At 40.0% G+C, this 26766-nt stretch overlaps 1 protein-coding gene across 1 annotated transcript; it reads left to right on the plus strand.

Annotated features, from left to right (window-relative positions):
* The first annotated feature begins 4388 nt into the window (after positions 1-4388).
* On the plus strand, positions 4389-25541 carry LOC139309384 (C-type lectin domain family 2 member D-like). Its single transcript, XM_070933447.1, has 9 exons — positions 4389-4499; positions 9908-9951; positions 13630-13683; positions 13820-13935; positions 14652-14741; positions 16421-16513; positions 18384-18574; positions 22248-22345; positions 24689-25541. Exons 4-9 carry the CDS (start codon positions 13902-13904, stop codon positions 24807-24809), a joined length of 627 nt encoding a protein of 208 aa, XP_070789548.1. The 5' UTR covers positions 4389-4499; positions 9908-9951; positions 13630-13683; positions 13820-13901; the 3' UTR covers positions 24810-25541.
* The last annotated feature ends 1225 nt before the right edge of the window (positions 25542-26766 follow it).

Genomic DNA, 26766 nt, shown 5'->3' on the forward strand with positions numbered 1-26766 from the left:
AAAGACTGTATGATTAAATGGGCACAAAATTTTCAAGAGCCAGTAATGATGGAAACTTGGGAAAAGATTTGGATTAGAAATGTGAAATTTACACAAGCACAAAATTTAAGAGAAAATTTTTATAAAATGTTTTATAGATGGCATTTAGATCCTAAAAAATTATCATGTATGTATTCTAATGTGCAAGCTAAATGTTGGAGATGTGACTGTGATGATGCAACTTATTATCATATATGGTGGACTTGTAGAAAAATCAAAGCATTTTGGATAAAGATTTGGTGGGTGATGCAGAATATTCTCAAAAAGAGACTGAAATTTACTCCACAGTTGTTTTTACTGGGTATAACTACGGACTGTACAGTTGCAGAGACTAAATTGATTTTGAACTTGATAACAGCAGCAAGATTGTTGGTAGCACAATACTGGAAGAAGGACTTTTTGCCTACTATTGATGACTGGATATTGAAAGTAACTAATTTAGCTGAAATGGCTAAAATTTCAGCATATCTGAAGGATCACACACAAGAAAGGTACATACAGGACTGGAGAAGATGGATTGATTATATACAAAATAAGTATCAGACCAAAAAATATCAAATAGCTTATGAATGATTTCTTTTATTTGTATAAGCGTTATATAAGTGACATTAGAAGTATTATGTTTAAGAAATAGGATTTTATATATGGGGGGTTAAGAATTTTTTTTATAGGGATGTTAGTTTAATGATTGGTTATGCAATTTAGATTATTGTTAAAGATCAATAGAAATACCTTGTGTTCTGCTCTGGGAAGTCGGGGAGGGGGAGGGGGGTTGGGGGGGGTTGTGGGGAAAATATGTTTGTTTTTAAAACTTTTTCAATAAAAAAAAAAAAAAGATTTCAGCAGCTAGATAAAACGATTAAATACGGATGATTTAATGAAGTTCCTTATAACAAATGTCCTTGTAGAGCTCCAGCAATAGAAGACCTAACACATATATTATTTTGACTATCAGATGTATAAGAAAGAGACTGGCATCTTGGATTGCTCATCAGAAAAACAACTATTGGGATCCTCATTAGATAGATAAATGGAGTTGGAAGGGATCTTGGGAGGTCATCTAGTCCAACCCCCTGCTCCAACAGGAATCCTTATATTGTCTGGATTAGTTTGGTTCCTCTAACAGAGCGGAAAATTGCCAGAAAGGAGAAGGAGTTTACAAGGACAAGGCTGCCATGCAGAGGAAGGCAGAGATAGTCCTTGATTTATGACCACAATTGAGTCCAAAATTTTGGTTGCAAAGCAACAGTATTGTTAGGTGACTTTCACCACAATTTACTCAATCCATGACATCTCTTGGCTCTGCCATGTGCAAGCTAGGGAAGAACATCTGAAGGCGTGTAATGTTCTAATGTACTGAAGTTATAGTTAAATGTGTGGCAAAAAGTGGACTCTGGGTATGTTTTTCCAAATGCAGTAAATGAGGTTGAATGTGTTTGGTTTTAGAATAGCTGTGTGTGTGTGTGTACATACACATACAGTATATATCCGTGATGGCGAACCTACGTGTGCCACAGGTGGCATGCAGAGCCATATCTGTGGGCATGCAACGTTGCCCTAGCTCAGCCCCAGCATGCATGCATGCGCCAGCCAGCTGTGTTTTGGGCCTTCCGGAAGTCCAGAAATGGGCTGTTTCTGGACTCCAGAGGGCCTCTGGAGGGGTGGGGAAGGCCGTTTTCACCCTCCCCATGCTCCAAGAAAGCCTCTAGAGCCTGGGGAGAGCGAAAAATGGGCTTTCTGGTCCCACCTGAAGTCTGGAAATGGGCCATTTCTGGCCTCTGGAGGGCCTCCGGGGGTGGGGAAGGCCGTTTTTTGCCCTCCTCAGGCTCCAAGAAAGCTTCTAGAGCCTGGGGAGATTGAAAAACAGGCCTTCTGGGCCCACCAGAAGTCAGGAAATGGGCTGTTTCCAGTCTCTGGAGGGCCTCCAGGGGACAGGGAAGGCCATTTTTGCCCTCCCTAGGCTCCAAGAAAGAGGTGGGATGGGGTGCAAAAGGGATACAGGAGGATGGTATGGTGGGAAAGGAGGCAGGCCCACAGCTGAGGAGTGAACATGAGCCACAGCAGCAGCTTCCCCGAAGACAACCCTCCTCCTCACATGATCCCCTGGCTGGCTGTTGTGTAGCTGGAAGAGTGTGCGCACAAGCAGGGTTATTCTCCTCAACCGAGCGGCCATGCTCGACCAAAGCTCAGCGAAGGCCCGTGGAGCAGGTGGATTTACCAGCTGATGGGCATGCATCTTTGGCGAGGATACTCAGACTTTCTCAGAACCTGATCCCTGGGTTGAGTGTGTGAGGTTCTGCAGAGCCAGCCCCCTTTTCCCACTGCCCTGAGCTTCTTTACTCCTGCAGCTGAGAGGTGCCGGCGACAGCTTTGATAGAAAAGCGTCCTTTGGGCAGTGAAAGTCCCCAGTGCAAGGTTTAAAGCTGCCCAGAGGATGCTTTTCAATCAGCGCCACAGGTGGCACCACACTACTCGAGAAGGCTATCTCCGCTCGTGCGTGCAGGCCCCACAACAGCCAGCCAGGGGGCTGTGTGAGGAGGAGGAGGAGTGTTGTTTTCGGTGAAGCTGACACCACGGCTTGTGTTCACTTCTCAGCCAGCCCAGATTTCCAAAAAATTGCCAAGAAGAAAGAAAAGGAGTAGTAAAGAGTCACAAGGAGATGGAGAGAAAGAGAAAAGAGAGACAGGGAGGGAGAGGGAGAGGGAGAAAAGGAGAGAAAAAGAGAGGAATGAGAAAATGATGAGGGAGGATGAGAGAGGGAAAAGAGAGGGAAACAAATGAAAGAAGGGGAGAAAGAAAGAAACAGAGAAAGGAAGAAAGAAAAAAAGAGAGGGAGGAAGAAAAGAAGGAAGGAAAGAATAGAATAGAATAGAATAGAATAGAATAGAATAGAATAGAATAGAATAGAATAGAATAGAATAGAATAGAATAGAATTTTTTATTGGTCAAGTGTGATTGGACAAGGAATTTGTCTTGGTGCATACGCTCTCAGTGTACATAAAAGAAAAGATACGTTCGTCAAGAATCATAAGGTACAACACTTAATGATAGTCATAAGGTACAAATAAGCAATCAGGAAACAATATCAATATAAATCGTAAGGATACAAGTAACAAAATTACAGTAATATAGTCATAAGTGGAAGGAGATGGGTGGTAGGAACGATGAGAAGATTAATAGTAATGCAGACTTAGTAAATAGTTTGACAGTGTTGAGGAAAGAAAGAAGGGAAGGAAGGAAGGAAGGAAGGAAGGAAGGAAGGAAGGAAGGAAGGAAGGAAAGAAAGAAAGAAAGAAAGAAAGAAAGAAAGAAAGAAAGAAAGAAAGAAAGAAAGAAAGAAAGAAAGAAAGAAAGAAAAGGCCGGGCCTTTTTTTACGGCCAAATCGAGAGGGAGGAGGGACAAGGGGGAGGCGAAGAAGTTTTATAAAGTTCCTCACCGAGCAATTATTTTCCTGCCACCCGCGTTAACCATCGTGCGGTCGGTCTTTGGGGTGGGCGGGAGAGGTGTTGGCCGAAGCGCAATTGGTAGAAAAGGACGGGTGGGTTACCTTTTTAATCTGAAGATTTTGAGCAGGGGTTCTCCAATCTTGGCAACTTTTAAGACTTATGGACTTCAACTCCCAGAATTGAAGTTGCCAGGATTGGAGACCCCCGATCTTGAGGTTTAACAGGATTGGAAGGGCTGTCTGGATAGTAGTTGGGCCTCGCGGGCAAACTCGCAGCGGCAAAAAAAAAAAAAAAAAAAAAAAAGCCTACCCATCCTTTAACATGAGGTTTAAATCCCCGGAGGGTTTCTCCCCCACCCCCAGCAATTACTTTTTCTAGGTTTGGGGGCTTTATCTTCCAAGCAGTGCTCTTAAGTGCCGGAATCACAGAATCGCAGAATCACAGAAACTCTTCCAGGGAAGGAGTGTGTGCTAGTCTCCTACAGATACAAGTAACAAAATTACAATAATACAGTCATAAGTGGAAGGAGATGGGTGGTGGGAACGATGAGAAGATTAATAGTAATGCAGATTTAGTAAATAGTTTGACAGTGTTGAGGGAAGAAAGAAGGGAAGGAAGGAAGGAAAGAAGGAAAGAAAGAAAGAAAGAAAGAAAGAAAGAAAGAAAGAAAGAAAGAAAGAAAGAAAGAAAGAAAGAAAGAAAGAAAGAAAGAAAGAAAGAAAGAAAGAAAGAAAGAAAGAAAAAGCTAGGAAAAAGAGAGAAAAACAGAAACGGGAGGGATGGAGCGGCACCCATTTCCCGCTACAAAACTTGGGTAGGCGGAGCTGGGGGTGTGTGGTATGTGATTGTGTAGGAGTGACGTTAAGTTGGTCAAGTCCACCCATGTCTTGTAGGTGCCGGCATCTTGTTTTCCGTGGGGAACGGTTCTATACGGCTCTTTGGGTGTTGAAGATTTCAGATCCCTGCTTTAGGATCAACGGCGCAAAACGCGAGGAGAGAAAAGGAGCCCTCAGGTACTGGGCGCTCAGGTGGGGAAGGGGGGTTCTGGGTTTGCCGGGAATGGGGAAGCTCCACTCGCGGTCCTCGGAAAGCCCCTCCCGCTCTTGGCGCCGGAGGGAGCGGCTGCCTGGCCGCGAGTGGTGGTGGTGGTGGTGGTGGTTCCCCGCGTTTTTAATGCTGCGCTCCATTATGCGGCCGGGCGTTTTTTTAACGGGCAAATCGAGAGGGAGGAGGGACAAGGGAGAGGCGAAGAAGTTTTACAAAGTTCCTCACCGAGCAATTATTTTCTTGCCACCCGCGTTAACCATCGTGCATGCGGTCGGTCTTTGGGGTGGGCAGGAGAGGTGTTGGCCGAAGCGCAGTTGGTAGAAAAGGAGGGGTGGGTTACCTTTTTAATCCGAAGATTTTGAGCAGGGGTCTTCTCCAATCTTGGCAACTTTTAAGACTTGTGGACTTCAACTCCCAGAATTCCTCAGCCAGCTTTGCTGGCTGAGGAATTCTGGGAGTTGAAGTCCACAAGTCTTAAAAGTTGCCAAGATTGGAGAACCCCGATCTTGAGGTTTAACAGGATGGGAAGGGCGGTCTGGATAATAGTTGGGCCTCGCGGGCTAACTCGCAGCGGCAAAAAAAAAAAAAAGCCTGCCCGTCCTTTAGCATGAGGTTTAAATCACCGGAGGTGATTTAATAACTTTTTCTAGGTTTGGGGGCTTTATTTTCCAAACAGTGCTCTTAACTTCCGGAATCACAGAATCGCAGGACCCCTTCTTGCCCCGCGGCGATTTGATTGCGTGGGGCGGTGGCCTAGAAGACGAACATTTTAGACTAGAATAGAATAGAATTTTTTATTGGCCAAGTGTGAATGGATACACAAGGAATTTGTCTTTGGTGCATAAGCTCTCAGTGTACATAAAAGAAAAAATACATTTGTCAAGAATCATAAGGTACAACACTTAATGATAGTCATAGGGTACAAATAAGCAATCAAATCATATTAGGAAACAGTCAATATAAATCTTAAGGATACCAGCAACAAGGTTACAGTCATACAGTCATTAGTGGGAGGAGATGGGTGATAGGAAGCATGAGAAGAATAATAGTAGTGCAGACTTAGTAAATAGTTTGACAGTGTTGAGGGAATTATTTGGTTAGCAGAGTGATGGTGTTTGGGAAAAAACTGTTCTTGTGTCTAGTTGTTCTGGTATGCAGTGCTCTATAGCATCGTTTTGAGGGTAGGAATTGAAACAGTTTATGTCCAGGATGTGAGGGGTGTGTAAATACTTTCACATCCCTCTTTTTGACTCGTGCAGTATACAGGCCCTCAGTGGAAGGCAGGTTGGTAGCAGTTGTTTTTTCTGCAGTTCTAATTATCTTCTGAAGTCTGTGTCTGTCTTGTTGGGTTGCAGAACCAAACCAGACAGTTATAGAGGTGCAGATGACAGACTCAATAATTCCTCTGTAGAACTGAATCAGCAGCTCCTTGGGCAGTTTGAGCTTTCTGAGTTGGCGCAGAGTTGGGATGATAGTAGAGTGTTTGAAGCAAGAAGGAACATAGCAGATCTCTAGCGATTTATTGAAGATTCGGGTGAAGATTGGGGCCAATTGGTCAGCACAGACTTTTAAGCAAGATGGAGTTATCTTGTCTGGGCCTGGAGCTTTTCCCGGCTTTTGTCTGTGAAATAGGTCTTGCACTTCCTTTTCTGTGATCACATGGGGTTGTGAACCCAATGGGATGGGGTCAGTTGTAGGAGGTTTGGCTGTTGTTGGTGTGTCTGAGATGGGGGTTTTAGAGATAGGTGGCTGTAATTTCCTTTCAAACCTGCAGTAAAACACATTCAGGTCATCTGCCAGTTGTTGATTTCCTTCAGCCTGGGAAGGAGGTTTGCCATAACCGGTGATATTTTTAAGAGTTTTCCACATGTTTGCTGGTTCATTTGTTGAGAACTGATTCTTTAGTTTTTCAGAGTAGCTTCTTTTTGCTGCTCTGATCTCCCTTGTTAATACATTTCTGGCCTGATTGTACAGCATTTTATCACCTTTTCTGTAGGCTTCCTCTTTGGAACAACGTAGCTGCTTAAGTTTAGCTGTGAACCAAGGTTTATTGTTACTCGATATTCGCAAGTTCCTGGTCGGTACACATAGGTCTTCACAGAAGCTGACATATGATGTCACAGCATCTGTGAGTTCTAAGTCTGCAGAGATACTTTCAAAAACATTCCAGTGAGAGTTGTCTAGAAGCGTTTCTGCCTCTGTCTGAGGGTTAATTGCTTTCCAACAACAACTTTGCGGTGGAGAAACTAAAATTCATGTAGGATAGGAATGGGATTGGGATTAGGATAGGGATTAGGATAGGATATAGAGAATTCTTTTTTTCCCCTTCATTGGCCAAGTGTGATTGGACATAAAAGAAATTTGTCTTTGGTGCATATGCTCTCAGTGTAAATAATAATAACAATAACAATAAAAATACATTCATCAAATACATTAAAAATACATTCATCAAGAGTCATAAAATACAACACATAGTCATAGGATACTAAATAACCAATCAAATCATACTAGGAAACAATATAAATCGTAAAGTTATAAGCAATAAGGTTGTAGTCATAAGTGGGGAGATAGGTAATAGAAAGGATGATATAATTCCTCTGTAGAACTGAATCAGCAGCTTCTTGGGCAGTTTGAGCTTTCTGAGTTGACACAGAAAAAACATTCTTTGTTGTGCTTTTCTGATGATGTTTTTGATGTTAGGCGTCCCTTTTAAGTCTTGAGATATTATAAAACCTAGAAACTTGAAGGTCTCTACTGTTGATACTGTGTTGTCTAGTATTGTAAGAGGTGGTAGTATAGGAGAGTTTCTCCTAAAATATACCACCATTTCTACAGTTTTGAGTGTGTTTAATTCAAGATTGTTCTGGTCGCACCACAAAGCTAGTTGTTCAACCTCCTGTCTGTATGCAGATTCGTCATTGTCTTGAATGATACCAATCACTGTTGTATTATCTGCAAACTTCAGTACTTTAACAGAGGGATCCTTTGAGATGCAGTCATTGGAGAGAAGAGGAGAGAGCACATAGCCCTGGGGGGAGGCTGTGCTAATTGTACAGGTATCTGATGTGATTTTGCCTAACTTCACCTTCTGTGTCCTCTGTTACAAAGCTTATGATCCACTTACAAGTATGGTCAAGTACTGCTAGCTGATTTAGTGTAGTTAGAAAGATACCTGGAATGATGGTATTGAATGCCAGGCTGAAGTCTACAAAGAGGATCTTTGCATAGGTCTTTGGAGATTCAAGATGTTGTAGGATTTGTGTAGAGCCATATTAACAGCATCATCTGTCGATCTATTTGCTTGGTAGGCAAATTGCAAGGGGTCTAACAGTGGCTTCGTAACTTGCATTTCAAAGGTTTTCATAACTACAGATGTTAGAGCAACTAGTCTGAAGTCATTCAGTTCCTTGATGGAGGGTTTCTTCGGCACTGGGAAGATAGTACAGCGTTTGAAGCAAGAAGGAACATAGCACATCTCTAGTCATTTATTAAAGATGTGGGTGAAGATGGGGGCCAGTTGGTCAGCACAAGCTTTTAAGCAAGAAGGAGTTATCTTGTCTGGGCCTGGAGCTTTTCTTGGCTTTTGTCTGTGAAATAGACCTTGCACCTCATTTTCTGTGATCACCAGAGGCGATGGGCCCAATGGGATGGAGTCAGTTGTAGGAGGTTTGGTTGTTGTTGGTATGTCTGAGATGGGGATTGTAGAGATAGATGGCAGTAGATTCCTCTCAAACCTACAGTAAAACACATTCAGGTCATCTGCCAGTTGTTGATTTCCTTCAGGATGCGTTTGGGGGTTGTATTTTGCAAGCGGGGTGCTGCTAGTGCTGTTAAGGACAGGTGTAATGCGATGATTAGGAGGACCACTTTATTGCATTTTGTGTACGTGTGTTTTCTAGTCTTGTGATAACTTTCACACTGTGAATGGCATGAAGAAGCAGAGCACCAGCACTTTGTGTTGTTGGGCTATGGAGGAAAAATTGTTCTTAAAACATTTGTTAATTATGTTGTTGAACTCCACAGTTGAAAATATAAGAATAGACACTAAAAGAGGAAAGTGCAAAGACAGGAAATGCAGGAACAATAGAGATGAAATGTAGAGTGGCAATGTGATACAGGAAACAACTACAATAGTTAATGGCATGTGTGGCTTTCTCTGCTTCCTGTATATAAGATGCCCCTTCATTTCCAAGTAAATATTTTTTTTAAAAAAGTAGCATCTTACACACAGAAAAATACATAATATGTAAGCTTTGAAACAGCACAGCAATCCAGCACTGGAAGTTACCTCAGAGGTCATCTAGTCCAACCCCCTGCTCAAGTAGGACCTTATACACTGCTCAAAAAAATAAAGGGAACACAAGCAGAAGACATCCGAGATCTGAATGAATGAAATAGCCTTATTAAATACTTTGTTCGTTACATACAGTAGTTTTGTGTTCCCTTTAGTTGTTTGAGCAGTGTATAAACTTCTGTATGTAAAGAACAAAGTATTTAATAAGGCTATTTCATTCATTCAGATCTCGGATGTCTTCTGCTTGTGTTCCCTTTATTTTTTTGAGCAGTATATTATCTGGGTTATTTTGGTGCCTCTAACAGGAAAATTTCCAGAAAGGGGAAGGCGTTTACTAGAACAAGGCTGCCATGCAGAGAAAGACAGAGATGGTCCTTGACTTATGACCACAACTGAGCCCAAAATTTTGGTTGCTAAGCAAGAGTGTTGTTAAGTGAGTTTTGCCGCATTTTACTCAATACGTCCTCCCAACAGTGAACATCAATCACTGTGGACCAGATTGAGAATTTGAGAGCAAAAGCCTGCTGGATTACCGATGACTGACACACTCATAAGGGAAGGGTAAGGGTACCCCTTGACTTATGTCCACCATTAAGCCTCAAATCTCCGTTGCTAAGAGAGACAGCTGTGAAGGCCTCAGGTCCTGAGAAGGCTCTATAAGTATCCAGAGGCCTTCATGGCTGCTCTACCAGGTGCTGGTCTGTGGCTCATTTTTTGAAAATTTGTTCCTTTATTATTAATGGTTGTACCTTGATCATAAAAGTCAGAAGCTACCCATCACAGCTGGTTTTCCTACCTATTGACTCACATGGGGAGGAATCAGAATGGGTGAATTGTTAAAGATTACGGGGAAAATAATCGCAAGCCGAATTCCTCTAGTCTAGGCATCAAATCAGGTCTTCCCCTTTTGTGTTTGTGTGGATTTTCTACCATTGAATATTCTGTTCTTTGGGATATATAGTGCTGATTTATTAATTTCCAGAAAGTATGGTTCTTAATGAAACAATCAGGAGAAGATTGGTGTGATGTAGAACTGACATTCAAATCTTTGTTCATCCACAATTTTCATTTCCATTTCAGCTCAGAGGATCATCAGAAGGAGGAAACTGGAAAGAGAATATCAGGTATATGAATTCTTTTTTTTTTTTAACATTTTTTTTATTTTTTTAAAACACATAAGCATACAAAAATCTTTTCAGAACGAGTCATTGATCCGGTCATAAGTAGGTACAATTACTAATTCCTCTTTAACAAAAACTTTTCCCAAATCCCCACTAATTACCATCTTTTTTTAAAAGAAAAGCAAAAAAAAAAAAATTATCTAACATATATCATTTTACACAAATCAATTGCCTTCTATTATTTCACCACAAATCTTAGTTTTCCAATAACACAACTTAATATTCTCTAACATTGTTGCCATAAATTCTATCTGATAAAAGAAAAAATTCTTAAAACCCATTACACTGATCTTAAAATCCTTAATTTAATATCATTTCAATTTCTTTTCCTTTTAATATGGATGGGTATATCTTAAAAGTATAAATCATCAAAGTATTTACACAGTATTTTAACTATTAGCATTTATCATCTTCATTTTACTATTTATCTCATCTTAACCCTTTTAATCACAACATAATCATTTCATTGTTAGTATTAATTATTATACTGGGATAAACCTTATTTCTAAAGGTTTATCCCAGTATATAATCTTCATCTTAATCATCCTCTTTTGGCTGTTAATCACAGCATAATCTTCTTAAGTTTTACTGTTACGCCCAGTATAATCATCATTTTTACTGTCAATCCCAGCATAATTATTTTTATTTTTACTGTTATACCCAGTATAATCATCTTATTTTGCTATCAAACCCAGCATAATTGTCTTTATTTTTACTGTTATATCCAGTATAATCATCTATGTTTTGCTGTCTATCCCAGCATAATCACCTTAGTTTGCTGCTTATCCCAGCATAATCACCCTTTTTTTTTTACCATCCATCTATACATTACTTATTAATGTTCAATCACATTGTCATTATCATCTTTATAACAATTTAACATTGAGGCTTAGTTCTTACTCCAAACACATCCTTGTGTAAATTAATAAATTTCTGTTAATATATTCTATTCCTCTCATATTCTAACTTTCTTCTTTATTTCAATTTTTTATATATTATATATTTATTTATTTATTGGTTGGATTTATATGCCGCCCTTCTCCAGAGACTCAGGACGGCTTACAATGCGTTAAGCAATAGTCTTCATACTTTTGTATATACCTGCTTAGTAGGGTTTTTGGCCCCCCCTAAGCAGTGTTCTTTTTTTATACAAAGTCAGCTTATTGCCCTCACAATCCGGGTCCTCATTTTACCTACCTCGAAAGGATGGAAGGATGAGTCAACCTTGAGCCTGGTGAGATTTGGACTTACAATAATTGCAGGCAGCTGGTGCTACTTAACAGCACTTTAGTCTGCTGTGCCACCAAGGCTCAATGGACCTTGATTCTACCTTGAACCTTGAATTATATCAAATTCTTCTTATATTCATATTCATTTTCATTCATCTAAAGAAACCCCCTTTTTATTATTACTGTCCATCTATGCATTGCTTTATTTTTAATCACATTGTTTCTATCTTTTTTTTTCCAGCCGTGTGTATATCGTTCCTCATTTCCTTGTCTGTTAGCATATATTTCATTTCAATTTCAATGTTCACAATTTAATTCTCTATATATCAATTTAGTTCTTTTTCTTACTTCTATTTCAAGCAGATCATATCAATTTTCTTTTGTTCCTGTGCCATTTGACTTCTTTTGTTCCTGCACCAATTAGTCCAATTATAAGAGTTCCATCATACTTTCCCCCTTTTTTCCCCTCACCAAAGTCAAATCGCCTGCAGACAAAAAACAGCTCTACCACCAAAATCCCACAGTTGTTATCTGTAATATTCACAATGTTCCCAAACAAGGAGCAAGTTACAATGTTTCTTTTTAACCAGAAGGTGTCCCTCTACAATCCACAATTTCCTTTAGTCATGCAAATCACCATTTTGTTTCAATTATATAACATTCCAGCTTAATTCTCTCCTCCTTCTATATTTTAAAGATAATTCTTCTTTATCTTCTTTTCTTTAAAAATTCAATTCAAGTTTAAAGTTGTTCAATTTTGAACTAAGTCTCAATGTTTATTTTTTCAATTTAGTCTATTCAAATATCAATTTTCAGTCGGGTCTTTTTCTTTTCGTTTAAAAATTTCATCTTAAAATCTTCTATGCCCCATAGCTCCTCAGCCATTTTTTTAAGGCTAGGGGTCTTACAAATAAAAAAAGCTATCATTCCAAATGTTGTTTCGAGCCTGGGTTGGTTGTCACTCACCCGGCTTCAAAAGGCATCATTCTTTTCCACTTTCCTCCTGCACATCACTTGCCCGGTTTGTTCCAGCTTCGTGGCAGCCGCCATGGCTGCCGCCCCCCACCGCCGACTTGCAGAGAGTTCCCTCCAACCTCTGAGGAACTTGCCTGTTCCTCTTGGTTGTACGAGGCGCCTCTCTTCCATTCCTGTCCCTGCAGGATGGTTCTGGTCCGAAGACCCATCGGCGGCGGTTCGGCAGTCGGGGTTTCCGCGGGGCTCGTCAGAGCCCGCTATTTCCCCAACTGTCTCGCCATGACCTCAAATCGGAAGTCCCCAGTATATGAATTCTTGAAGAAAAGGTGGAGCATGCAACTAAAAGATACTGTGTTTCCCCGAAAAATAAGACCCTGTCTTATATATATTTTTTAACCCTGAAATAAGTGCTTGGCCTTATTGCCATGTGCTCAAAAGCCCAATTGGGCTTTTTATCAGGGGATGTCTTATTATAGGAGAAACGGTATAATTAATATAATGAATTTTATAATTAAACCGAATAAAATAAATCCAAGATAAACACATAAATGACCCTCTGGTAGCAAATAACTCTCAGCCCTTCTAGGTAAACTAGATAGGAAACCTAACCAGATGTGCACATTACTTTGTTTTCGGGCTATATGAACAAGAATCTTGCAAGTCCGAAAGTACAAATCTCCCACTGCCTCCTTTTACAGCTTGATCAATTTAGGGTGGACCTTTCCTAACTTTCTTTCTCTGGCTGTTAAGTAGCTGTGGGCTCCTCTCTCTTTTATCTGATCATTCCCTAGGCAGCATCTTTCCCCATCACTTAAGGTCATTCCCACATACTATTACAATAGTTTTTTATATGCCGTCTGAGTGATACTCCTATGGTAGCTCCAGTTCTATTTCTGGGGGTGAGATAGTGGTGTTCGGAGACTTCTAAGGGTGGTCCTGCCAAGCTGATGTTTCATATTACAGAGTGTTTCTATGAAACTGTTGGAAAAGTGGAAATAATTGTAACGTAGTGTGATATTTAGCAGAACACTTCTTCCCATTAAGCTCAGCATTGGTTCTCTCCAGAGTCTGTCCATGTCTCTGCATTGCAAAGGACTAGATGAGGAAAAGTAAGTGGAAACTTCATTTGCACAAGATAAAATTGTTCCTAATTTTTATTGGCATTGGGAAAATATGCCTGATTTGAATATTGAAGTTCTTCAAGTAACAATCCTTGAAGGCATTTCAAAAATGTATCTATCTTGGTTTCAAACTTCAAGTCTCATAACCTCTGGCTGTTCCTGTCAGTGTTCAAGATTCAGTGGAGGGGAGATATTGAAGAAGTTTAGTTTAAGAAAGTATCTTCTCTACAATAATACATTAATGATATACTCCTGTGCAGGAATGAGTAATACCAATTTTTTTTCTTTCCATACAGTCTGAATCCTGATATTTTTTGTCACCAGGAAAAAAATACGAGGAAAAATTACAGGTGAGGTAGTCAGATCTTTCTTTCATCTAATTGAGAACAACAGAAAGTGGGAGAAAAACTCTAGAGTACTAATGAAGTTGGAGAAAAACGTTTAATTGAGTCTATGACTAAAACTAGTGGTTTCTATTCTAAGCAGAGGAATCACAACAAATAAAGCAGGCGTAAGTTGAATAAGCAAACTTGGACTGACAAAAGTTTTGATCTGCAACATTTGGAAGATGACTGGACCCAAGGGAAAATTAAGGACAACTGGTAAGAGAACTGGCTACCGGTAGGCTGGTCTTCAATTATCTGTGGTAATTCTGATAAGAGCTGTACTGGGAGCAAACACTCTAACTCTGACCAACCAGGAAGAGCATCTGAGAGGACTCTTCCAGATAATTTTCTAAACTTTAGAATTCTGGGATTCTGTTTTATCAGTTACATGCTTGCAGAAAAACAATATGCATCACCAAGACTATGGAAATACCCGAGATGTAGGCCCAGTTTTGTCCTGTAGCATGGGCACCACCCCCTAATATAATCACCCAAAATCTTGCAAGATGGTCAACTATCATGAGGTTTTTCGTAGACATTTTGAGTTCTGCCTGTGAACATTCAACAGTGCGAGACTTGGGAATCTTGTGAGGTTTCAGCCAGGGGTGGGTTCTACTTACCTTTACCACCGGTTCATAACGGTTCACTTCGCTCACATGCTCATCTTGCTTCTGCGCATGCGCAGATTTCTGATGACGACATTCGGGGTGGTGGGCGGGGCCTCCAGTCAGTTTTACTACTGATTCTTGCAAACCGGTCCGAACCGGGGGCAACCCACCACTGGGTTTCAGCTACTTAAAATATTTCTTTATATTGTTATGAGTATGAAAGAGGGAGCCCTGGTTGGGAATTGGGGGCAGCACCTTCCTAATAGTGAGAGTAGATCATGTCTCTGTGTATTGTCATACTTGATGTCTTCTGCTTTCCTTTAGACATAGAAGACGATTCTGGAATTTATGATCCTTTCACTCCTGAAAGGACGACTGATGCAAAGAGGGCAAGAAATGATGGTAAATGCAAAGGTGGGTACCTGCCTGACGTCCTTTGTAATCTTTGAGGGGAGGGGAAGTAATGAAACAAAGTGGGTGGAGCTGGGCCACACTTATGGAACAAGCAGGATCCTTTATTTTTTTCCCTCTGGTTTTGTTGAGAGGAGATTGAGTGTTCCTTTTTTTTTTTTTTTTTAAGAAATACGTCACACAAAGCCAACTTTATGCTAACACTCTGCTTTTGGTCAGTTTCCCACATTTCCTTAGCAGGAATTTCCCATTTTCAAGGCAAAAATCCTGCCACTGAGTTTTGGCATTAGGGTTGGAGAGGGAAATCCAGTTTAGTAATCTGAGGGGAAATAAATTGATGTTAAAACCTTTGTCATTAAGAACAAGATTTGGTTAAACTTGATTAATAGTGCTGTTGGAAAAGATGGGGAGTTGGGATGGCATGTTCTATTTTTTTTTTCCTGGCTAAAATGGTTTTCTTCAAGTATCTGTACACTGGCCGGCCTGCCTGCCCTCGTCCTCAGTTGTTTCTCATCACAGATTGTGTTTTTATAGAGCTGAGGTTTCTGTTTCTTGGAACTGCTTTGCAAAGGGCAAGCACTTTTGCAGAGAAAGTTTTTCTGATCCTTTTTTCTGGTACATTTATAGTAACTTTTAGCAAGGCAAAGTTAAAGGTGCACTTAATTCCAAGTATGTTATATACTTGCAAGAATTAAGAATTAATGCTACCTTTGCTGGAAAACCCCTCTTAAGGAGGGCCTTTAAGCAGTGGTGGGATTCAGCCAGTTCGCACCACTTTGGGAGAACCGGTTGTTAACTTTCTGAGCAGTTTGGTGAACTGGTTGTTGGAAGAAATCATTAGGGCAGAGAACCGGTTGTCAACTTATTTGAATCCCACCACTGCCTTTAAGGCAGAGCTGGGGCCTATGAACATCATTGTGGATTAGCCAAAGGAAAGTGAGGAATATCTGCCACAAAGAATCAGCCGCTGTAAGTGATGTCCCAAAAATGATACAGCCTGACGCAGAAGCCAATCAGAGCCAGACACGAGTGACAGAATATGTGTTGTTACATTCCCTCCATTTCAAATTGATGGCATTATTCAGTTACATTCCTCCCTCCCTCCCAGAATGGGGATATATTGTTTCTTAGTGGGTGATCCACCATGACTCAAGAGCAAAACTTTAATTGTGAACAGATGGAAATACCCTGTTTCCCCCAAAATAAGACATCCCCTGATAATAAGCCCAATCGGGCTTTTGAGCGCATGGCAATAAGGCCAAGCACTTATTTCAGGGTTCAAAAAAATATAAGACAAGGTCTTATTTTGGGGGAAACACAGTACATCAGACTTTTCCAACCCAAAGCTGTCCAAATATTTTGAACTTCCGTCCCCAAATTTCCCAGCATGCCAGGTGGAATACACAAAGCTGAAGGAAGACAATTCTAAGATACAAAATACAAAAAAACCTGTATACAAATTACAACCAGTCATTTGGGGTAAATGTGAAAGTGTCTGGCATTAAGAATAGCTGATACTTTCCATCTGTCTGTTTTAGTGTGCCATAGTGTCTCTCTGTCCTATATAGCTACCACAGTGTGACTACAATCTGGGCAGCTTTCAAGACAATAAAATAAATAAATAAACAGCCACAATAAAATCTTGAACTTCATCTCCTGATATTTTCCTGTCTGTTTTTCAGCTCTCATACGTAAAAGGATTTTAGACAATAAATGGATTATAGCATCTATTATCCTGAACATCTCTTTGATTATCACTATAATCGTATTGGCTGGTAAGCAATGAGAAATTTCTATTTAACTTTATCCATAGTTGTTGTTATTGTTTCCATCAAGATTACCACATGCATGAATAATTACAGGTAGTCCTCGAGTTACAACCACAGTTGAGCTCAAAATTAATGTTGCTAAGTGAAACATTTGTTAAGTGAGTTTTACTCCATTTTATGACTTCTCTTGCCATGGATGTTAAGTAAATAATTGTGTTTGTTAAGTTAGTAACACGGCTGTTAAGTGAATGTAGATTCCCCATTGACTTTGCTTGTCAGAAGGTCGCAAAAACTGATCACATGACTGCAGAACACTGCAACTGTCATAAATATGAACCAGTTGCCGAGGATTTGAATTTTGATCATGTGACCATGGGGATACTGCAACAGTTGTAAGTGTGAAAAATGGTCATAAGTCATTTTTTTCAGTGCCATTGTAATTTTGAACGGTCACTAAATGAACTGTTGTAAGCCAAGGAAGGAAGTAGCAATTATGTATGTGTGTTTTTGACGTGGTGGCTCAGTGGCTAAGACGCTGAGCTTGTCGATCGAAAGGTCGGCAGTTCAGCGGTTCGAATCCCTAGTGCTGCGTAACGGGGCGAGCTCCTGTTACTTGTCCCAGCTTCTGCCAACCTAGCAGTTTGAAAGCACTTTAAAAAAAAGGCAAATAGAAAAAGCGTTCTGTGTGCCTTTGGCATTTAGTCATGCCGGCCACATGACCACGGAGACGGGTTCTCTTCAGCTTTGAAACAGAGATGAGCACCGCCCCCTAGAGTCAGGAACGACTAGCACATATGTGCGAGGAGAACCTTTATCTTTACCTTTGTCAAATAAGTAAAAATGATGCTTGCAGCAGTGCAATTGAAGCTAGGATTTTTGTAGGTGTGTTAAATATTTCCTGCATATCCACAAAGGGAAGAACTTTATTACATTGTTGTGCTTGCCATCTTTTTGACACTCTCACAAATGCTCCAGAAAGTTTGCCATGTGAAAGGTAGGATAAACCCAATGCAGATGGAAGCGGGGGGGAGGGGGGAGGAGAGAGAAAAGTAGTATAATCCAACAAACAAATTTGCATTTGGTTCCATGACCTTTCAGTCTTGATCATTTCTCTTCTGGTTTTATCACATGTGCCCAGGTATTGAGTGGCTTTTTTGAGAGGTTTTAAGTGGTGCCATCAAGTCAGTCTTTGACTCCTAGCAATTGCTTGGACAAACCCTGCAAATTTCATAGCAAAATTTTGGAAATAGTTTGTCCCTGGCTCTTTCATCTTTCTAGGCCTGAGACAGAGTGAAGCGAACTAGTTTTGTGCCTAAGTCAGGATTGCAACTCAAAATCTCCCAGTTTCTAATTTGATGCCTTAGCCCAGTGATGGCTAACCTTTTTGCCATCGCGTGCCAGGAAGGGGGTGGGTGGGGGAGGTTCGCGTGCGCACGTGCCCACATCCATATTTCTATGTGCCCCACGCATGTGCACACGACCCCCCTACCCCCCGCTCCTGGCATGTGATGGCCCGGTAGGCCCATTTTTCTTTCTCACCTGACTCCAGATCCTCTCTATGCATTTGGGGAGGGCAAAAACAGCCTTCCCTACCCCATCGGAGGTCCGAAACAGCCCATTTCCCAACTCCTGGTGGGACAGGAAGTGACGTTTTTTGCTGTCGCCAGCCTCCAAAGAGAGGCTCCTCTCCCTTTCCTCTCCCTACAGGTAGTGAGGACTACTTGTATTTACAGGTTAATTCACTTGGTTTTCTTTTTTAAAAAGTCCTTGAATTGCAATTTAAAGGAGTTAGGTTAATGCTGATTATTCAAACTTTGTCGTCAGAACTGTAGTTAATCACGAGCTCTAATATTTGCCCAATTTGTTTTATTTCTAGTTAAACCTTATGAAGAAAAACCTTGTCCAATTTGTGCTCCCTGTGTACGTTTTGCCTGCCCAGAGTCTTGGATTATAAAAGACGGAAAGTATTTCTATGTATCAAAAGAAGCAGCAAATTGGTCTACAAGTTCAAACATCTGTTCCTCATTTAATGCCTCCTTGGCTGTGATTGCTACACAGAAGGAATTGGTAAGGAATAAGTGGACAAAAAGTAAAAAATATTAATTATATTTATTATTATCCATATAGTACTAAACTGTCATTGAATTTATCTGTTTGTCCCCCCCATGTCAGCCCAAATGGAACAATTTTTGAATCAAGGTATGTAAAATCCAATCATTGTCTTGACATTCATAAATACTCAAACAATAAGCAGTTTATCTGTTGTCTGTTTGTACACTACGTCAGCCGAAAAAGTGTATCAAACTGGAACAAACTTTGAATCAAGGTACTTTTAAATCCTCTAATTTAGAGAATATGTAAAAAATCCAGGACCTGTTACTCCTGTGAAATCTTACCATGTCCAGACCTGTTTTATTCACAAAGTTATGTCCTTCGCAGCCTTTCCATGGTCATGTGATTATGATTTATAATGTCCCCTGCCAGCTCCTCACAAGCAAAGCCAATGGGGAAGCCAACAGGGAGTTGGAAGTCTCTTCCCACTACCACTGCTTTTTTGCCCGCCCGCCCACGGTCATTCTGATTAATCTGTTTAGCTAAATAAATAATGACTTGTTATTGCAGTTCATTTTTCACTACAATTATTTTTCTATTTATGACACATAAACCCTCCTTAGATATATGATGTCACTATCTAGCATTGGGGTTAAAAATGAAAATGGTCGACCTAAAATTTAATGTTCATTTTTGTCACCTCACTCTCTCTTAAAAAGCAACCCCAATGGGTCACAGTTATTTATCATTATTGGTTTCTTTTAGTCAGCAAGATGTTTCGACTGGATTTGGCATTTTTGTCCACCTATCGAGTTCTTCCCAAGGACAAGGAATAGGCAGGTGTTGGTGTTTTATGGTGTTAAAGAAGTCGTTGCAGGATATGCTGTATTTTTCGGCGTATAAGACGCACCGGAGTATAAGACGCAGCTTAGTTTTTGGGGAGGAAAATAGGGGTGGGGGTGGGGGGGATCTGCCTACCAAGTATTCATTGGCTAGCGTCCTTAGTCTCAGCTTCAGCACATTAGTTTGCTGTTTTTTTATCCCCTGCTTGGGGATAAAAAACCAGCATCTAAGGCACAGCTGAAAGGAAGCAGCAGTGAGAAAAGCAGGCAAAGCACAGGGAGATCGCTTCACTCGGCTAGCACCTAGTTAGGGCTGAAAAAAAGCTTCTAAAGAACAGCTGAGAGTCAGAGGCAGCAAGCAAAGCAGAGAGATGCTTCACTCACAAGCGCCTCGTTAGGGCTGAATAAAAGCTTCGAAAAAGCTACATTCAGAGTTTAAGACGCACCCAAGTTTTCAGCCTCTTTTAGGGGAGAAAAAGGTGTGTCTTATGCTCCAAAAAATACGGTAAGCTGTTCCCAGTAAAATTGCCTTTTGCAATTTACTGATGGTGATTTTATCAATGCCAGTGATGCTAAATGGTGGTCCAGTTGTTTTGGGATTGCACCAAAAACACTTATGACTCTTGGTATTTCTTTATATTTTTTGATTTTCTCCATTTCTTTCTCTTCTATTATGCTGCCTCCAGGTACTGCAACTATCCATGCTTTGTAGTCTTTCTTATTGACGGTTATTAAATTTGGGGTATTCTTTGGCAAGTGCCTTTCTATTTGAATTCTAAAGTCCCAGAGCAACTTAACGTCTTCTTAATTTTCTGCAACTTTCTCAGTTTTATGGTTCCAATTATTTATTGTTATTATTTTCTATTCACAACAATGTGAAGCCATAGCTGCCAGTTTTTAAGTTGGTGTTGGCCTTCATATGCATCAAGCTCTTACTAAGAACCACAGGATTTTGTAGTGCTGTATACCGTCTATATAGAGCAGTGGTGAAATCCAATTTTTTTACTACCGGTTCTGTGGGAGTGGCATGGTGGGGCTTGGTGAGCATGACTTGTGGGTGTGGCAGGGAAAGGATACTGCAAAATCCCCATTCCCTCCCCACTCCTGAGGGAAGGATACTGCAAAATCCCCATTCCCTCCCCACTCCTGAGGGAAGGATACTGCAAAATCTCCATTCCCTCCCCACTCCTGAGGGAAGGATATTGTAAAATCCCCATTCCCTCCCCACTCTTGAGGGAAGGATATTGCAAAATCTCCATTCCCACCCCACTCTGGGGCCAGTCAGAGGTGGTATTTGCCAGTTCTCTGAACTACTCAAAATTTCCGCTACCGTTTCTCCAGAACCTGTCAGAACCTGCTGGATTTCACCCCTGATATAGAGGGATCCAAACAGTGTGGCCTTTTGTAATTGACAGATGGAAATGTCAGTGCACAGCTCTTAAGGTTTTCTTTTTTTTTGGTATGGCACTCAATCTGTTGATAACCACTGGAACCACCACGACCGGTTTATGTTATAAACATAATTGCCTTCACAGAGCGATTTTTGTAAACTTAGACATGCCAACGTATCTTGATATTTTTTTCCAAAGCTTTCACAGCTGCCCTACCAATTACTAGTCTGCAGAGCATTTCTTGGTCAGTAGTTCTTAGTGGAGTCTTAAAGGCAGAAACTATCCACTACTTCGGTATCTTCATTTTCGATTATAACGGTGGTTCTTCTACATGGTCGTCTTTATATAGAATTTCATTCTATGCCATTTTTTTCCACTTTAGCCCTTGACTTTTATTTTAGAGCATGATGATCCTTCACTTTTTTGCAGTGGTGAAATCCAAATTTTTTTACTACCGGTTCTGTGGGAGTGGCTTGGTGGGCGTGGCAGGGAAAGGATACTGCAAAATCCCCATTCCCTCCCCACTCCTGGGGGAAGGATATTGCAAAATCTCCATTCTCACCCCATTCTGGGGCCAGCCAGAGGTGGTATTTGCCGGTTCTCCAAACTACTCAAAATTTCCGCTACCGGTTCTCCAGAACCTGCTGGATTTCACCCTGCATTTTTGGCTATCTGGGTAATGTCATCAGCATTAGCACAACATATTGATGCTTCTTCCTCCAGTTATTAAACCATACTCATCTTCTTCTAATTCATCTTACCTTGTGACCCAGGCTTAAATTTTGGACACTATATAAATTTATAGATCTGGGTAAGGTCAAAGGAAAGAGAAAAAGAGGATGACTAGCTGTAAGATGTATGATCGATTGCAGCAGCAACTGGTCTACCATTAGAAGATCTGAAAGATCAGGTTGGGGACAGGCCCTCCTAGAGAAGGTCTATAAATGATCAGGAAGAATCAACATCAACTTAATGGAACATAATCAAATAAACACATCATCTGCATAAAGCTGCCATCCATAAGCATTTTTATTATTTTGATGAGTTATTAATAAATATTTAAGGAGGAATATCATTATGAGTAAGAGAAACTAATATATTCCTGTTGAGTCCTATGTAATGCACTTTAAATTTAACTACAGATATATATTGCACTGAAAAACTTGATTTAATATTCCTCCATTTAGTGGAGTTTGTACACAATGGACCCAATTTTTATGCAGCTATCTGCCCAAAATAATGGACAAGCCCACTGTATCTGAAATAGTTCTGACAAAGCTGTTACGTATGCATTAATTTTATCTTAGTTGATTATGATTTTGTACAAATGAAATACATTTGACATAAATTGTGTATTTTGGCATTCAGTAGATGGTAAAAAAGTAATAGACACTTGCTTTCGAAAATCAATGTGTTAAATGAGGATTTTATTATACATTATTTCCTTTCTCCTAGGACTTTTGTGCAAGTATGTTACATTCCGATCACTGGTTTGGACTCTCAGGAAAAGATCAAGTCTGGAAATGGCCCAATGGTACAGAGTTTACAAATCAGTAAGTATGTTTCATCTATTTATAGAACTTACACAGCTATTTACCTATTTGATGCATTTATACACATCATACTAAAGCTTGAGTGGCTGAAAGAATAAGAATCAAGAGTCTCTGCTCGAAAATAAGACACAAAAAGGGAGGAAAAATGAAAAAAGCAGCGCCACAGGTGTAACAAGCCACGCAGTGTCCTGCCACAAGCATTGGCACTGGCGCGACGTGCCTTGTGGCATTCTGTCGTGAGCTGTGGCAGCGGGACCGGCACGACGAGCCATGTGGCATCCGGACAGAAGCAGGCATACAAGAAGCCAAGCAGCAGCGCATCAGGTGTCGGGGCATGGGAGGCCTGGCTACTAAGGAAAGTGGGTGCAGGATATGTGGAACAGTTCTAACCCCACTCCTCCGCCCTAGCTTGATTTTTACACATAGGCCCCGGCCAAACAATGGCCGGGGGTTAACTAGGGCATATTTGGGTGGTAGGGCTTATATTAGGTGCAGACATGAAAATCGGGCTAGGGCTTGTTTTTGGGGTAGGTTGTATTTTCAGGCAAACATGGTAGTGAAATGGCAAATGTGAGTGTACGTATTAAAGTTCATACTTTTTGTGTTGATGTATCAGCCACCCCAATCTGATTCAAATCCTCCATCTTGTGAATTCTCAAGTTTCCTCTTTCCGCTACATATTCAAAATGGACAGTGATAAATATATACATGTGTGTGTATATATATGTGTGTTTATATGTGTGTATGTATGTGTGTGTGTATAAATACATACACACCAGAGGTGGGTTTCAGCAGGTTCTGACCAGTTCTGGAGAACCGGTAGCGGAAATTTTGAGTAGTTCGGAGAACCGGTAGTAAAAATTCTGACTGGCCTCACCCCCATCTATTCTCTGCCTCCCAAGTTCCAGCTGATCGGGAAGGAAATGGGGATTTTGCAGTATCCTTCCCCCGGAGTGGGGAGGGAATGGAGGTTTTACAGTATCCTTCCCCTGCCATGCCCACCAAGCCATGTCATGCCCACCAAGCCACTCCCACAGAACCAGTAGTAAAAAATTTTGAAACCCACCACTGATACACACATATATACATACATATGATATGGTATATATTTATGTATGTATATAGCAGGGGCATATGAATGTGTTTGGATAGATATACTTTTTCTCTTGAGAATACAAAACAGAATTTCACTTTTAATGTGGATCGGTATGCTCACATTAAAAAAAAATGACAGTATAAGTTATCTTAATTCAAAATGTTTCCTCAGCTTCCTTTAGAAAAGCATACTTATTTGAAAAGTAATCAGATCAGGCTGACTAGACAATTGGATTGGGTGAAGGGATCTGATTGTAGATTCCATCAAATGGACTTCAAATTAAATATCCTAATCAAATAACTGGAATATGCAGATAAAAGAGAGAAAGTATGCACCTGAAATTTCAATTCAAAATTTCAGTGGCTGAGCATAATACTTCAGAGGTGCTAGGAACTTGCCTAAAGATCCCCTTGATCACTGAAATTTGAAACCAAAATTTTACTTTTGCACTTTATATTTCAACATCCAAATGCTGTAGATTTCCTGATGTGTTTGACAAACCCCATATATGCTCCCTCAGCATTTAATAGCTCAGATTATTATATTTTATAATAATATATATAGATTAATATATATTATATTTGAGCTAATTTCTTTATTTCTCTAATTTATATGCTGCCCCACTCGCTATCCAAAACAACTTGGGGCAAAAATATGGAAACCAAATATATCTTTAACAAATTACTTAGGAAGTGCTCACAGTTTGTAATATTCAGATTTAACGTGTAAAGGAAGTTTTGAAAATAATTTCTAAGACAGACATAAGTTTCACTAAGAGTTGGCTGGCTCTCTCTCAGGTTCTAGATCCCATTGATGGTTTAAAAACATTCTGGAATCTCTTCTAATAACAGAAAGTAGAAAAAGCTGCCATGTTTCAACTATCAATGTCATTTATGCCTGCCAAGCAAGACTTTTACTCCTCTGTGAAGTTGAGGATATGACCATCATGTGCTATGGAGTTGTTCCAGATGCCTGAAAATGGATACTTCCTGCTTTATGTTTGTGCATGTGTGTATTTATATGTACACCAGCTTTTCCCAGTCATGTATCCTTCAGACATGTTTATTGGACAAAACTTCTATAAACTCCAGACTTCATAATCAAGTTGATCCACTGCACCATGTAGGCATATTGTTGGCTGATGTTCCCTACGCTCTAAAGCTGGGAATCTTCATGGAAGGATCCTTCCTCCAATGCTAATTTCTGTTCATGCAGATATGGTAGTAATCCCTTGTCCTCTTTTGCAGGTTTCCAGTGAAAGGAGAAGGCTTCTGTGCTTATGTAAATGGAAAAGGGGCCGATAGTACCATGTGCTCTGTGGAGAAACTTTTTCTTTGCAGCTATCCAGAAGATTGTCGCAAAACTTGATAGATAACCTCATCAAAAGATGGAAGTTCCTGGCTTAATTGGAATTCCCTGGAGAAGCACATGTGCCGTATCTCTCCTCCAATCACACATCTGGATTGGATACTTGCCAAATACATTTTAGTTGTAATCCAAATGGAAAGATGGAATTAACTATAAATTGTACATGGATTTAAATGTAAAACATTTGGGCAGAAAAAAACTAACGGTATGAGTACAGATTAGGTGAGACCTGGCTCAAAAACAGTAACTGTGAAAGGGACCTTGGGAGTCCTAGTGGATGATTACTTGAATATGAACCAGCAGCGTGTGGTGACAGCCAAAAAAAAACCTAATACAATCCTGGGTTGTATAAACAGAGGCATAGAATCAAAATTACTTGAAGCATTAATACCACTTTATAAAACCTTAGTAAGTAAGTAGCTTAGTGATGGACACCGAACATCAAAAACGTCATCAAAAAAAGCACAACAAAGAATGTTCTTTCTGTGCCAACTCAGGAAGCTCAAGCTGCCCAAGGAGCTGCTGATACAGTTCTACAGAGGAATTATTGAGTCTGTCATCTGCACCTTTATAACTGGTTTGGTTCTGCAACCCAACGAGACAGACACAGACTTCAGAGGATAATTAGAACTGCAGAAAAAACAGTTGCTACCAACCTGCCTTCCATTGAGGACCTGTATACTGCACGAGTCAAAAAGAGGGCTGCGAAAATATTTACAGACCCCTCGCATTCTGGACATAAACTGTTTCAACTCCTACTCTCAAAATGACGCTATAGAGCACTGCACATCAGAACAACTAGAGACAAGAACAGAATTAACTAAATTTTTGAAAGTCTGCTAATTTTCCTTATATATTTGTGATGAAACAGATGTGTTTCATTTTAAATTTTTAAATTCTTTTAATCAGTCTGTGATTTTTTAACTTTCGGGCCAAAATTTATATATATTTTTAAATGTTTTAATATTTGTATTCTATGTTTTTTATCTTGGCTGTACACCGCCCTGAGTCCTCAGGGAGAAACAACACATCATAAAAAGATAACACACAAAAAAACAAAACAACAATAAACATACATACTTTCTTGCTTCTTTGCAGTACCTTAATACATAAATGTTCGGTACTGTATCTCTACATTATAATCCGGGGAAGACAAAACAACTTACATGCCTTAATATATCAATTAGGTCTTTACAACACAATCTTATGTATGTCTACTCAGAAGTAAGCACCAGGAAAGTCTTATAAAACAGGGCCCGGGAAAACACGACTAAAAATAACTGTAAATCGAACAATTTCTTATTTAAATTTAGGTCCTGGTTCTGTATCCTCACTTCCCCCAGTAGCCATCCACGTCTCCCCACAGAGCAGCTCTCCCTGCAACCACCCAGCAGCAAAGCCCACAGGAAAGAGAGAGAGACTCTGCAGGCCCCATGATCCTTAGTGGGAACACATCTGATTGGCAGTTACCCCCCCCCCAAAAAAAGCTGGGATATCCTTTTCAGACCAGGCCCTAGGAAATGCACTTTAACAAAGACAACAATAAGTAAATTTAATTTAATTTAATTTCCAATTTATATACCGCCCTTCTATGTTTTTTAACGAAAAATGTAAATAAAAATTATTTTTTTTTAAAAAAAAGATTGTGTTGTAAATATGATCTTGAAGTGAGCTCAAATTGTATTTTGAATTTGTTTGGTAACTTTATTTTAATATGTATAGTAATTAATACGATCAAAGTATTACAGAAAAAACTTTCATTAAAATTATTTTATATTTATGCATTTCAGTTCTCTATTGTATGTTTTGAAACTTTATTTGCTGTTTTTTTAATATCCCTTCATACTATTATTTTTTAAGTTCCTCAGTACTTCTACTGTCTTTTGTTCTTTTATTTTTCTTTTATGGATGCTATGTTCTTTGGAACTTTGTTTAAACCAAGTTAATGGCCTTTTAG

This window comes from Pituophis catenifer, unplaced genomic scaffold (genome assembly GCF_029215685.1).
Source record: "Pituophis catenifer annectens isolate HBS135680 unplaced genomic scaffold, rPitCat1.0.hap2 SCAF_2, whole genome shotgun sequence".
Lineage (NCBI taxonomy): Eukaryota > Metazoa > Chordata > Lepidosauria > Squamata > Colubridae > Pituophis > Pituophis catenifer.